Genomic DNA, 15,662 nt, shown 5'->3' on the forward strand with positions numbered 1-15,662 from the left:
ATTTTTAGACGGCGTGAGCCGCCCTGAAGCAATACCTCGCGGTAGTTCCAGGGCGGTCCACAGCATGCCGGCGGTGTATAAAAAAAAAAAAAAAAAATCCGACGAGGTGCTGTCAGCGGGATTGGATCTTGCCAGGGAGCAGGCGGGGCAACTCGGTGACGTCATGATGGCGTCTCGGGCCCGAGAATCAGACCCGTTACGGACGGCGTCCCGCAAGGGTCAGTTCTCGGGCCTCTGCTGTGGATCATCGTGTACGACGCGGTGTTCCGCGTTCCACTACCACCGCACGTGTGCGTTGTCTGCTACGCGGACGACACGCTGGTGGTGGCGGAAGGTGCCTCGTCCGAGGAGACTGGATCTCGTTCGAACTGCGCGCTCAGCGCAGTCATCACCTGGATCCAGCAGGAGAGGAGTGGACTGAGCCCTGCCCTGGACAAGACTGAAACAGGATTGTTCACGGGCGGGTATAAGTTCATTCCTCCACTGCTCGCCGTGCTGGGGGTAGAGATCCCGCTTAAGGACTCCATGACTTATCTGGGCCTTGTCATAGACAAGCGTCTACAGTTCGGGCCACACATTACTCATGCGGCCCAGCGGGCTCAGAAAGCCATGAATAGCCTGACGGGACTCATACCCAATCTAGAAGGGCCGAGGGAGATGCGACGTAGACTTTTAGTCAGCGTCGCACACTCTGACCTCCTGTACGGGTCCCCGGTTTGGGCGGATACTCTTGAATATTCGTTAAAATACCGTGAAGCCCAGCTCAGGGTGCAGAGGCGGGGGGCGATCCGGACAGTTTCGGCGTACCGAACGAATCCTGTCGTCACAACCGCCCGCCGACCTGTTCGCCGAGGAACGCGCCGCCAGCCATAAGCTCCGCTGAGAATGCGGCCGGTCCCTCGAAACCGAGGACCGGCTGGCGCTCAGGCGGATGACCATGCTCCGGTGGCGGACTCGCCTCTCGGAGGAAACCAGAGTGGACCAGGTCCCTCATAGGACCCGATCGGCTGGACCGGACTCACGGTGAGATGACTTATTGTCTCACCCAAGTGATATCCAGCCACGGCTGATTTAACGAGTACTTGCATCGTATTCGTAAAGCAGCCGCGCCGACGTGCGACCACTGTTCGGATCGCCTGGGAGAAGCTGATAGCGCTTTGCACACCCTCTTCCTATGCGAGGCGTTGGCTCAAAAGCGGGACTCTTTGGAGTCCCGACTAGGGTCAACGTTCCGAGTCGGGTCCATGGTGGACCTGATGTTGGTTAGCTGGGAAGTGCGATTGCTCGTCCAGACGTTCGTTGAATCCGTCTTGAAAAAGGAGGAAGCGGAACGCCTGAGACAGAGGCAGCCACGCCGACCACCACATGAGGACCTAAGGCGCTATTTTAGGCCGGTGCCTTAGGTTCTTATTTTTGTGTTTTATGTTTTGTTTTGTGAGTTATTTTGTCAACACTCCTAACGGTTCCTATTCTGGGATTCGGTTAATGGGAGGGGGCTACACCACGTTGCGAAACAGCTCTTGATTAATTTCGGGCTGATTCACAACGTGGTGGTGTGAATTATTAAGAGGGCGTGGGCCGCCCTGAAGTAATGCCTAACGACAGTTCCTAGGCGACTTACAACAATGCCGAACGTGTTTAAAAAAAAAGGTTTGTGTTAATGCATTTACGACCTCAGATTTCGCTGTGCCGACAAATTTAGTGCTATATCCGACAAAGTTAATTCGGTCTCTCTTGTTTCTATTAGTGTATGATTTGGGGATAAGCGATATTATTCTTTTTGCTTTTCTTTTGTAAACCTTGATATTTTGATCAATACAAGTGAACACATAAATTTTTCATAAGCTTTATTCATGACGATAAATGTAATTACTAGAGAAATACAAGGAGAAGTGTCCTGGTGCATGTTGTTCGCTAACGAAATAGTGTTAATAGGAGAAAATTAATCCAAGGTTAGTGGTGTAGATCAGTATTTGAATAAAAGGGCTTCAGAATATGTAGGAGTAAGACAAAGTATATAGAGTACGAATTTGATAAACACGAGGTAGGTGAAATGAGTAGATCTGTGACAAGAAGGTAACAGGAAAGGTGGAAAGTTTTGAATATTTAGGGTCAGTTTTGCAAAAGAATGGTGGTAGTGACGAGGATGTAAGTCAAAGGATTAAGTGCAGGCTGTTGAAGTGGAGAGAAGCGTCTGGTGTGTTATGCGATAAAAGAATTCTAATGAGACTGAAAGGTAAGTTCTATGAGACTGTAGTGAGATCAGCTATGATGTATGGTTCAGTGTTGGGCTGTTGACAAGAAAGTAGAACAGATAATAAGAGTAGCAGAGATGAGAATGGATAAGTGGAGTGACTAGAGAACGAACTAAGAAGTAACTATCAAGAAACGAACATATAAGGAGTTTAGGTGTTGCGTTAATTGTGAATAAGATGAGAGAAAATAGACTTTGATGGTTCGGTTTGTTATGAGGATAGAGGAATTGGAAGCTGTAAGAACAGTTATAGATTAGGATAAGATGAGAGTCACCGACCCTAAGTTGGGATTAATGCGAGAAAAAAGAAGAATAAGATGATAGATACAGTGAGCTACTTAAAATTAATTTTTTTTAAGTCATCATGCTTTTTTATTATAAACCAAGTTTGACGTACATAAATTTGAAAAACTCTTAGTTTTATAATTATTTCAAGTTTAAGAAAATATTTGTGTACTATAGAATACACATGTAGTTCAATCACACCAGTTATACAAATTTCTACAACTACTTTCTATTTTATAAATATATGATGTATATAAATAATTTACATAAAATAAATTATAGAATGTTTCTAGGAATTTAAATAAAATCAATATTATTATAATAACTTAAAAATTATGCTTGATGTAATTTTAATAAAATTATAACTCAACATTTGAAGCAATTTAATATAGTAAAAAATGTTTATTAAAAAAAAATAATTAAGATATAATGAACATATGTAAATAAAATGTAAATTTAGGACGAAACATATAAAAAACTAATTTATAAATATTTGATATATATATGTATAATATACAAATTCAGTTATAATAACTTTGGTTGTTGTTTAAGTTCCGTTACATTGAGTATTTTTGATTGAACTTTATTTTTTCGAGATGACTTTTTCTTTTTTGTCAAAGATTCTTTTGATAATTCCGGGATCATCTCTAAATTAAAAATAAAATATTAAAGATTATTCCATAACAAAAATAAATTTAGAAAGTATTTTACCTGAGTTATTTTTGCTTTGGGGTTTTATTAATTGGTAACGTTCCATGTATTGTAATGTAGCAAATGAGAAATTATTGGTAGATCGTATGTTAGGCTGTGACACAGGCACAAAATGTTTGTTCATATCAACTATAATTAAAATTTAATAAGAATGCAGAACAATTTTTTTATAGACATTTTATCTATTATTTTTTGTAAAAATTAAGACAAAACTATGAACTACAACTTTATACTAAGTATTTCAGAAATATTAATAAAAAAACTTCAAGAATTTAAATTCCTTTTTTTGCATATACACAAAAATAAACCTCTTAGATATAAATTGTTTTATACTAGAATAAATTCAAATCATAAATTTCATATTAAATATTTAGGTTCTTTTTACTTTTTAAAACATATTATATATATATATATATATAATGGCTTTTAAATAATTTTTACATATTTCTTTTATTTTTTAAGATTTAAATTCTCTATCTTACTTATTTCATTATCACAATAAAATCAACTAACCATGACCCTGGTGCTAAGTTAACTAAGAACATTATAATATGAACATATAATGTAAAACCCATCTATTTTGTCACACTCTCGAGATTAGGTTTATCATGTAACATATTGTTTGAATTAAATTTCTAGCTAGACATTGTTTATTTATTATATATTTTAAGTTATTCTAAGTATCTCAAGTATATTTTCAATAAAATATTACATAACCAAAATAAAAAATATTAAGAAACTATTTATAAAATTTACCAAAGTAAGAAACCTAGAAAATAAGTAATTTTAATTGAACACCTTATATATGTATAAAATTTTAAATTAAGTTCCAGTGCAAACACCGGTTATCTCCATATTAATAAATTATTCAGGAAACACTAGAAACTAAATAATTTTAGTAATGAATTCTAAATATTAGATACTACTTTTATAATTGTTTTTCTAAAGGATTATTATGCATGGTAATCAGTGTTTATTATACTTGATCCTTAAAATATAAAGATATTTATTTAGAAATAGTTTTTTCCTTTATAAAGCACAAATTATTTAAAAATCTAAATAGTAAATAGTAAAATTGACAATATGGATAGATTAATTAACCAATTTTATTTAAGAAATATACTAACATTTTATAGCTTGTTCAGGTGATAAATATTGCATTGCTAATGCTTGCATCTGTAAACTAGAGTCCATTTCACCGTTTTTTGTTAACATGAACTTTTTATAAGATTCAAAATCTCTAAAACAAAATAATTATTTATATCAATGATTTAAATAAAAGCATTAAATTTATTTTAGTATTAATAGTTATATAATATAATAAAACACTGAATCCAGAATGTAAAAAGTCACAAAAGAGTAGAGCCCATTTAGATCACTTCTTAGTTACTCCAATTAAAATTAACAAGGCAATGGACCCGAATGCTTAAAACATAATAAAACTGAAAGGATGAGAGAATCGTAAGAAATTACAAAAAAAAAAAATGGAAAACTAAGAACCATTATTAAATAACAATGGAAGAAACTATTTGACTTGAAACCAGAAGAAAACATAATAAATGGTTCAATGATAACTAAAAATAAAAAACATTAAAGAGGAATACCTAGTTATCCACAACTTTTTTTGAAATAACATACAAGCTAACAAAAACATGAACCAAGTACAATAATAATAAAGTATAACAATAACAAAAGAAAAAATGATTTTTGAAGAATTCGGAGAAGCATTTAAACAGTTAAAGTTACTGTTGAAAAAAAGTAAAAAAATAACTTAATATTGTATGAATAAGAGACTTTGCTTATGACCCAAGGAAATAAAAATAGACTACCTTTCATGGAATGAAAATTCCTCAAAATGATTTACGGACCAAAAAGAAACGAAGACCAAACAAACAGAACTAAATTTAACAAAGAAATACAGGAAAAATTAAACATAATAGCTGAGATACGACACAAGAGATTCAGTTGGCTTGAATATGTACTAAGGGCTAAATCAATAGCAGATGATGTAGTAAACTGGATTTCTCAGAGGAAAATATCGATTGAAAGACCAAACCAGAGATGAGTGGACAAAAGTAAAAAGGAACTATAACAACAAGTAAACATCTATAAAGCAACTCTGAAGAGAGAGATTGAAAAAAGTTTATTTTGTAGCCACTAACCAAAATAACTCCTAAAGCTGTAAGAAGTTTAATAATTATTAAAAGTATTACTCACATTGGTTTAGAAACTACAGGTTTTACAGTTTCTGTTGATTTTATTGTTTCAGAATTAGCTTCACTTTTATCACCTAACAAATTATTTACTTGGCCCTAAGTAGTAAATACATTTTATGAATAAACTAAGATTTATGTTAAAATAATATTTTGATTATCAATTTTATTTGAAACTTACAAGGATATTATTGTACATTGTCCAACCTACTTCAATTTTTTTATCATTCTGCTCTTCAGTTTCACTTAAGTATTAAAACATTTTAATAAGCATAAAATTAATTTTATTTAAATTTTTTTTGAATTTTATAAAAAGATACCTGCTACTACTACTCTCATCAGATGACAAATTCATTTCAATATGAATTGATGGTTCAGGTGACATTGGAATTTCATTTATTTTAACATCATTTGCATTTAACTCGAATGATTCATCACTAGTTAATAAGTATCAATAATAAAATATTTTTATTAATTTGATTAAATAATCAATAATGATGAAATATCGATAGATTTTTTTTTTATCTTGAAATCATATAAGTATATATGTTAGACCAGTGGTCGGCAACCTTTTTTAATTCTCGGGCCACATTTACAAATTAAAAAGAGTTCGCGGGCCAGATAAAAAAAAAAAATTTATAATTACATTATTTATTATGCAAAAAAATACTATCTAAAACTTAAAATAATAATATGACTTATATAAAATACCCGTACCAAAAACGCAACGTTCAATTATATTTATACAAAATGATATTCAATTAAATTAGTCGATTTAGAATTTAAAGCGGGCCGTATTCAATAGCCACGCGGGCCGTATCCGGCCCGCGGGCCGCCGGTTGCCGACCACTGTGTTAGACAATTGAATATTTTCGAGATATAAGATAATATAATTACCTATGAATAGAATTTGCCTTTTCTTCTTCTCTACATAGTTCTTTTTCATTGTCACATTTGGAAATTTTTTTATTTTTATTCATTTCATTAATATTATGGTCTGATGAATGATACGGCTTTGGACTATTATTGGTATCATTAAATTTTTTAGTACTTTCATTTATTTTAAATACATTCTGTGTTTTTTCATTTTGTTTTAAATTGATGGCTTTTGAAGAAATATCAGATTTATCTGAGTTATCTTGTGGAGATTCATTTTTTTGAAATATTTTCTCATTTTTTTCACAGTTTTCATGATTAAAAGGACAACATTTGTGAGAAGTTTGTTGATTAGTCAATATGTTTGCTAATAACTTTTGAATTGTCTCTAATAGAAACTTAATTTGATCATTTTGCATTTGCATCATTGTATATATATCTTTCACAGTAATATTGTTTTGAAATGAACATTTATGACATTCTCTTTCTGGTTTGTAAGTTGTTTTTTGATCATTAGGCATTCGATTGTATGCATATTGGTTATAATCACTAAAAGATGATGTTGCGTAGTAAGGGTTCTCATGTGAATTATAGTAATGATTTTGTTTAAAGACAGGCGAATGGGCCTGTCGACTCTTCCATTCGTTATATGTTTCTTGTTTAGTTTGACTGGAAACTAATTTAGGATTGTTCTTCAAGTTATCATTATCAAAAACAAGAGATAATTCTGGAACCTCAGGCCTAGCAGTTATCTCCTAAAATATTAAGAGGCCAATTACCATATATATATTATTTAATAATTATTCGTTAGAAATAGAATATAAACAATTTATAAAATATAATTTATATTACTTGAAACTGTGTGGGTTTGGGCACAGGACGAGGTTCAATTTCATCGTAACGACGGTTCGAATACATTTTCTACAATACTCTACGTATTACAACATGAGAGATGAGCTGAAAATCATTGCGCGGGAAACGCATTAAAATGAGCTTAAATTACTGTTACGACCTCTGTTGAGTGATTTATAATATTGAGTGATACCACAATAGATTAAATACATTTAATCTATGATACCACAGATAAGATAAAACCAGATAGTTCACTTTGGAATTTACTGATAACACAATAACTCAAAGTTGTTTTAATACAGTATCAGCACATACAAGGACTTAAATTATTGTACAGCATCATTTACTATAATTATTGTATCAAATAATTGGTTATGCATGTATAAATATTAATGGTATTTTAAATAAATAGCAAAAATTTGAATCTCCATGACACATTTTTAAAAATATTTTATTTATTTATGATACCCTTAAAGGGTAATAGAACGCAGTTATAAATTAGTAAATAGAAATTTATATATATATACATAACATATGGTTACATGAATAATAGTAATACAAAACAAAGTATTCTTATAATCCTAGTCTATATTATTTATTTGAAAACATAAAAACCGAAGTTTAGACTACTGTCGTGATTGAAATTAAATTCGAGTTTATTACAAGAACTATTCAAGACCTTCTCAGCTTAACTATTTTCACTATGAAAACAAGCTAAAGTGCGAAATTTTTTTTCCCATAATAAAGTACATTACATTATCTATAATTTAAGTTATATATAAAAGAGTTTTCGTAACACTTTCAAAATTTAAGTTGAAAAAGTTAATGTTTTGTGAAAAAGTTGTAATTTTAAATCCCTCCTTGTGGACAGGCAAGGGGTCAGATTTATAAAAAAAAAATATACCAAATGATAGGTAAAGAAGTCAACTGTTACTGTAAGTTTCTGATCAAAAAAGTTACCATGAAAATTAAGTTTTTTTTAGTAAATTGTAAAATCCAAATACTCTATTTAAAATATTTATTTTTAAGTTTAATTAATTGATCAAATAATTTGATTAACATTGAAAGTTTACCGATTCAATTATAAAGTAAATACAATTTTCGGCTTAAATATTTTCGATGACTACATTTTTATGTAATACATTTCTGTTAATATACTATTCGATTAAAATACGGTTCGGCTAAAACACTATTCGACAAAAATACGATTCGATCAATTTATTTTTCGGCTGAAATAATTTTCGGCCAAAATACGGTTTGATAGTAATATTTCCGACTATACTACGCACTCCCTTTGGAGTGACCATACTGATATTATCTGTTCTGTGGTTAGATTTTAGTTTTTTCACAGATTATATGAAATTATTAGTTTCATATAATCTGTGTTTTTTGCGACTGTTATTCAAGCGAGTTGACATTTCTCTATTGCGGGAGAAACAAATTGGTAAGAAAAAAAATCGTTTAAATGTGTAAAAGTATTATTTGTAATTAGTTATTAATTACATAATAAGATTCTGCTTGGTTTTTAACTGAACTTTTTTATGATATGTTAAATAAATTGCTAATTTAATAAGTAACATTTTGAGTTAAAAAAATATAAAAGGTAATTATATAAAACTTATCTATATTTGACAACCCATTGACAATCATATAACATTAATTTTTTTATTTAAATTTTTATACCTAAATTACTAAATTCTAATGTTTCAGGTATAATATGTCTATTTATATCAATCGGAATATTACCCATAATAGTCCAAATACTGGTAGTCGTAAAATTTCAGGGGATGAAAATGATTCTCCTTTACAAGTTTTTGTACAAGCTAAAAAACATATAAATATTGTTTTCAGTAATATTCAGTCATATGTTATTGATGCTTCTGAGCGTATAACTGGTGAGTTGATCATATATTTTCTATAGAGTTTAATATAAAATATCAATTTTTCAGATGTTAGTACAAAATGTCCAGATCTAGTTACTGAAAATGAACTTTCGTCAATACTTGATTACACTTACAAATTGAAAGGAATTCATGAAGTTTTAGCTCGCAATCATATGAAAGTTGCTTTCTTTGGAAGGTATTAGAAAAACAAATTTCAATTTAAAAAAGCATTATTCTTTAATTAAAATAGAAAAAACTTTATATTCATTTGAAACACAGTAAAAAAATACTTCTTGCTAATAAGTTATAGTGATAGGTTATACTAATATTTAATAGATAATTTAATATGTGTAAATATCATGTTCTTGAGAAAAAAATGTAAAACCAAATCGCTTTAAATTTCTATTGTGTATTAATTAGATTTTCAAACTGAACTGATACATATTTCTACTAAACTAATTTAATAATTTTTCAAAAAGAAAAAAAAAGTTATTGATTAAAAATTAAAGTAAAAAGTCATTGAAAATTCTCAATTTTATTTTTTAAATTTTTAACTTTATAATGCTATTATTATATATATATATATATATATATATAATAATAGCATTATAAAGTTAAAAATTTAAAAAATAAAATTGAGAATTTTCAATGACTTTTTACTTTAATTTTTAATCAATAACTTTTTTTTTCTTTTTGAAAAANTAGGATATAAATAAGGAAATAGCAGATCATGTAGCTTTTGGAATAATTCACCAATATTTTAAAATTAAACACTATCTAAAGATTTGCATCGAAATATATTTTTAATGATAGCGATTTTAATCACTGTCAGGTATCATTATACTTGATTTTTTTATGTCTGTCATCACTTTTCTCAGATGTCATTGGACTGATTTTTTTCAACGATACGTTTAAATGATCACTAATTATATTTAGTTAAAGACTTTACCCTCGAAAATTGAAAAAATTTCTTTCGTTCTACACTTTATATCACTTTCAAAGGTGTACTGGCGATTTATTCTTTAATTTCGGTTTTTAATTCATCAATATTTCAAGGATCTATGCATAGATTTTACTTTTTAAATATTCACACAAAAAGATATCACATACTGATAAATCAGGTGATCGAGGTGGCCAATGAATATTACCACTTTTAGAAATAATGCGATTTCTAAAAATTTGTTAAATAGCATTAATTGATACTCAGGGCGTGTGAGATATTGTGCCATCTTGTTTAAACCAAAAGTTATCATTTTGAGGAAACTTTTTTAGTTCAATGACCAAAAAATTATTGATCATATTGACATAACATGAGTATGAAATGAACGCTGTGCAGCTATGTAACTCATTATTTTTGTAAAAACGATTTTATTGCATAAGAACGTTGTTCACCACTCCACTCTTCCATGTTTACTAAATGGCATGTTGTCTTTGATCTAATAATATTTAATGAGAATTCTTATTTTAATTACTATTTTTAAAATCAGCTGTTTCAGTGCCCAACCCTGTAGTTTATTTATTTTAATACTCAACTTTTACTTTTCAAATCAGGACCAGCAATGGAAAAAGTACAGTCATAAATGCTATGTTGGGGGATAAAGTTCTACCAAGTGGTATTGGCCACACAACCAATTGTTTTCTTCAAGTAGAAGGCTCTCAAACGGGTGAAGCCTATTTAATTACTGAAGGAAGTGAGGAAAAACAAAATGTTGAAGTAAATCTATGAGAATTAAAAATAGTTTTTTCTTAGTGGCTTAAAGTTATTTTTCATTAACAATTTTTTTATTTTAGTCTATAAGTCATTTAGCTCATGCATTAAATCATGAAAAACAATTGAATGAAAATGAATTAGTACACATATACTGGCCTAAAGATAAGTGTGGTTTATTAAGAGATGATGTTGCATTAGTAGATTCTCCAGGTGTAGATGTAACACCACATTTAGATGATTGGATTGATGCTCATTGTATTGACGCTGATGTTTTTGTTTTGGTTGCAAATGCTGAATCTACCCTAATGGTTACTGTAAGTAAAAATTCTTGTTATCAAATTTATTCATAAATATTAAATTAAATTAAAATGTATATATTAATTTTAAGCTATACAATGTTGTATATTTTTAAGAAAATCGTATTATATAATAGAACAAGGAAAATATGCTTTTCTGGGAAAAATACTTAGTCTGTTCCGCTTTACAATGATTTCTTTTAATGAAAGTACTCAATTACATGACTTAGACGAAATTATTGACAAAGTTTGAACATTTTTCTCACTCATCTGCAAGCATTTTTTATTTTTGATAGTTTTCAAGAAAAGTGCTTGTCTATCCTAGAATTTTGCGACTTAAGATCAAAAGTTTTCCCAAATTCGCCCAGAGACATTTCTGAGTTGTCATGAAAAAATTAATTTGTTCCGTTTACTTTTTACTGTTCTGCGAGCATACTTGTGTTTATTGTATGTTTCTTATAATTATTGTGTATGTATGGATATTAAGTATTATTTTTTTAAATTTATTAAATTTAATGTTTTGTAAATTCCAGTAACCCAAATTGTAAATATACTAAATCATTTTTTCTATATGTACATGCTTTTAAATTAATTTTTTTTGTGAATTCTGTGTTAAAATTTGATGTATTTATTTTAGCTTGTGAAGCTGAGAAGGTATTAATTTCACTATGATTGTTTTTTCATATATCTCAGTAATTGCTTTGCTCTGATTATGTTCATTAAGTCATTAATGACATTTTCAATAAAATTAAGTTAAATTAAAAATATACTGATTTGTCTTTATGTAATTATGTATGTTTTGTAAATTATAAATTTCTTTTTTTTCACTTTATATTATTGGGTTTTAAAGTAAAATGTATATTAGTTAAAAAATTTTTAAATTTGCTATTATAAAAAATATGGAATCTGAATAAATAAGTATAATAGTTGACTCTAATGAAGATAGTTAGTTAAAAAAGGGAATAGTTTTAATAAAAGAATTGAATCATATCTATTCATATCTACGATGTACATAAACAATCAATATTTACAGATATTATTATTTAGATTATTTTATTTTTCTTAGTCATAAAATAATGTACATTTCCTCCATAAAACTCATTTGAAATTTTAGTTATTTTTTTGAGGTTAAATTTTCATGATTATTTTAATAATGAATTACCAATTTTGTAATGTAATTATGTAAAGTATTGAAAATCAATTTATCTCGATAAAATATCCAAAACTGTCGAAGTGATGTCAAACAAAATATCATTGAATTACCCTAATAAATATACATATAATATATTTAAACATCTATGGCTACTAAAAACTTATATAACTTTTGATACAATTAATGTTCTCACTGTACAATATCACAACTGCTTAATTCTCCTATCATTTAGTTAATGTGTGCTACTAATGCTGACACCATCTTATAGCTCTTACAGTTAAAAAACCAATCATTATATTAATATGATAAACTTATATAAATTCAATCAACTCACATTATAACAAACTGCAAGGGTAATAGTTTGTTATTTAAGAGCAAGACGAACAAAATTTGTACAAGATTATATTATAAATGAACATGCATTAAATTGATATTCATTTCATTAAAATAAAATAAAAATGGTAAACTTTATTTGAAAAACAAATATATATATATATGTATATTTGATGTTCTTGTTCTGACAAATCTTATAACTGTAGAGAAACATTTATATCTTATTTAAGTAAAATAAAAAACCAAAATATCTTATTTAAAAATTATGGTATCGTACCATTGTCATTTAAGTATAACTTATTAATATTTTAAAACTTTTTTGTGTTAATTTACATTTAAATCAATAATCATTTTTAGTAGATTAAATATTAAGTTTGCAAAAAAGAAAGGTATTTTAAGACTTACAGGAAATCCTATCAAAATATATTATTAATGTTAATATTCTATAAGTTTTATGATTGTGTTATTATTATAATTTTGAATTTTTTTTAGGAAAAAAAGTTTTTCCACAATGTTTCTAAAAAATTATCAAAGCCTAATATTTTTATTTTACATAATCGTTGGGATGCATCAGCAAATGAACCAGAATTTTTAAATGAGGTAATGATAATTTATATAATTTTAGTTTGAAATTTTAAACTTTTGTTTATGTATGTTGTCTGTCTCTCATTTTTATCAGTTTAATAATCAAGAACAAGTAAGTGTAGATTGTATGTATTCTTTAAGCTACAAATAATTTATTTATTAAATTTTTTTTTTGTAAAGCAAGTTATTATAAAAGTAATTATTAAGTCTTAATTTAATAGATCATAATATCTCAAGTTAAAAATAAATAATTAAATATTTGTAGTTTAACTGTTAATGCTTTCTTTAAATTTTTTTATTATGTAATTATAATTATGATGATTTTTGGGCTGGAAATACGTTTATTTTTAAATTTAGTTTTAAAAATAAAATCATTACATTATTTGTAGGTACGTAAACAACATACAGAGCGTGCTACTGACTTTTTAGTAAAAGAATTAAAAGTTTGTACAGCTGCTGAAGCACCTTCTAGAATATTTTTTATTTCCGCTAAAGAAGTTTTACAAGCTCGTTTACAACAACGCAAAGGATTATCTGCTAGCAATGGAGACTTAGCTAATGATTTTAAATCAAGATATATGGAATTTGAAAAATTTGAGAGACTCTTTGAAGAATGTATTTCAAAATCAGCTATCAAAACAAAATTTATGAATCATTCACAACAAGGAAAAGATGTTGTCAAGTAAGATAACTTTAAACAATTTACTTAGTTTTATATTTTGGTAACTTTATTATGATTTGTTTTTCAATACGTAATAGAAATTTTTACATATATTTTATATTACTAATAAATTAATTCACATCTAATGATAACGTCTTTAGAGAAATGTTCAAAATTATGGATGCAATTCACAATAGAAGTAAAGAACAAATTAAATCTAAAATATACCAAAAAGAAGAGTTCCAAGAGAAACTTACGCTTATAACTCAGCAACTTACTAGTATAACCAATCAAATGAAAATGAAAATTAATAGTATGGTATATGATGTAGAAAAAAAAGTTAGTATAATTGAAAATAATTTTTTTTAATGCATATGTTTTAATAGAAATTATAAATTATAGGTTTCCACTGCTTTGAGTGATGAAATTCGTCGATTGTCTATTTTAGTTGATGAGTTTAATTTACCTTTTCATTCAGATCCATTAGTTTTAAACGTTTATAAAAAAGAATTGAATAATTATATTGAAAAAGGTCTTGGTAGTAATTTAAGAGCCAAATTGTCTACGGCTTTGGCAATGAACATGGAACAAAGCCAAAGGGACATGGTTGAAAAAGTTTCTAAATTATTACCAGAAAATATATCTGTAGTAAATCCTCAATTAGAACCATTTGAAGTATTTTATCATCTTAACTGTGATAATTTATGTGGCGATTTTCATGAACACCTGGAATTTAAATTTTCTTGGGGTTTATCTTCATTAGTAAGAAGAGTATCATCTTTAGCAACAAAAAATTCACTAAAGTCAAGAACACTGGTAATTTTTTTAATCCATTACTTTAATAAAAAATTCTTACTTATTTATAAAAATTTTACATAAACTTTTAGTCATCTCCCACTAATAACCAGTCTACTAATCATTTAGACCAGTCATTAAATGACTACAATAGTCATCAGTCTGTAGTTGAAGAAAATTTGCCAATGATATCTCGTTTATTAGCTGCATCATTAGGTACTCAAGGTACTATGGGTGGTCTTATATTAGCTGCATTTGTGAGTTATTTTTATTTTCAAATTTCTAAAACTTATATGTATTCCAAATGTAACTGTTATATTTTGAGCTTAACAATTTTTTTAAGATGTTGAAAACTGTTGGTTGGCGTTTAATTGTAACAACAGGAACTATTTATGGATGTCTTTATCTATATGAAAAATTATCTTGGACAACTAAAGCAAAAGAAAGAGAGTTTAAAAGACAGTATGTCGAACATGCTACCAGTAAACTTCGTTTGATTATTGATGTAACATCAGCAAACTGTAGTCATCAAGTTCAACAACAATTATCAACTACTTTTGCAAGATTAAGTAAACATGTGGATGAATCTGCTAGTGATCTGAATGAACAATTGGAACTTCTAGATCAAGAATTACAATCTTTAGTTCAGTCAACTGAAATATCGAAAATTTTGAAGGAAAAAGCAGAGTTTTTGAAAGAAAATTTGAAAAACTTTGATAAGGATTTTTTTGTTAACTAGTCAGAATTTTTTTTTTTTAATTTAAACTTAATGAACAGTGTTAATAATTGTTTTATAATAAATATTTTTTATAAAATATTATTTATTATAGTGTCTGAAAATCTATGACTATTTTAGCTAATAATTAGTAGAAGTACTTTTTTATCATTAAATAGTTATAATTGTTTGACGTTTCTTATCTCTTCTTTTTGTTGTTATTAATGTCCATAAATTATGAATTGTAATTCAATTTTTGAATGCCTTATTTTATACTTAAAGGCTTATAATCTAAAATAAAATTTAACTAAATTCAATTACCATGTATAATAGAAATAT

General features: G+C 28.3%; 2 protein-coding genes across 4 annotated transcripts; one reads left to right on the forward strand and one right to left on the reverse strand.

Moving 5' to 3' along the window:
• Positions 1-2,923: 2,923 nt before the first annotated feature.
• Positions 2,924-7,359, reverse strand: LOC126898588 (homeobox protein 2-like). Its single transcript, XM_050672800.1, has 8 exons — positions 7,192-7,359; positions 6,361-7,094; positions 5,784-5,900; positions 5,645-5,708; positions 5,468-5,562; positions 4,378-4,490; positions 3,251-3,379; positions 2,924-3,186 (listed from the first exon to the last, which is right to left on the reverse strand). Exons 1-8 carry the CDS (start codon positions 7,255-7,257, stop codon positions 3,065-3,067), a joined length of 1,440 nt encoding a protein of 479 aa, XP_050528757.1. The 5' UTR covers positions 7,258-7,359; the 3' UTR covers positions 2,924-3,064.
• Positions 7,360-8,478: 1,119 nt separating this feature from the next.
• Positions 8,479-15,640, forward strand: LOC126899901 (transmembrane GTPase Marf). Of its 3 annotated transcripts, none has more exons than XM_050675154.1 (12): positions 8,479-8,635; positions 8,902-9,086; positions 9,141-9,270; positions 10,626-10,788; positions 10,866-11,099; positions 13,060-13,167; positions 13,247-13,264; positions 13,542-13,834; positions 13,975-14,152; positions 14,216-14,629; positions 14,701-14,865; positions 14,952-15,640. In XM_050675154.1, the coding sequence occupies exons 2-12, from the start codon at positions 8,909-8,911 to the stop codon at positions 15,345-15,347; spliced, it is 2,277 nt and encodes a 758-aa protein (XP_050531111.1). In that variant the 5' UTR covers positions 8,479-8,635; positions 8,902-8,908; the 3' UTR covers positions 15,348-15,640. The 3 variants fall into 3 exon arrangements, with proteins under 3 accessions (XP_050531111.1, XP_050531113.1, XP_050531112.1); XM_050675155.1 differs by lacking the exon at positions 8,479-8,635 and adding an exon at positions 8,642-8,794; XM_050675156.1 differs by lacking the exon at positions 13,247-13,264.
• Positions 15,641-15,662: the final 22 nt, after the last annotated feature.

The sequence above is a fragment of the Daktulosphaira vitifoliae genome, unplaced genomic scaffold, assembly GCF_025091365.1.
Source record: "Daktulosphaira vitifoliae isolate Bord-2020 unplaced genomic scaffold, ASM2509136v1 Scaffold_2, whole genome shotgun sequence".
NCBI lineage: Eukaryota > Metazoa > Arthropoda > Insecta > Hemiptera > Phylloxeridae > Daktulosphaira > Daktulosphaira vitifoliae.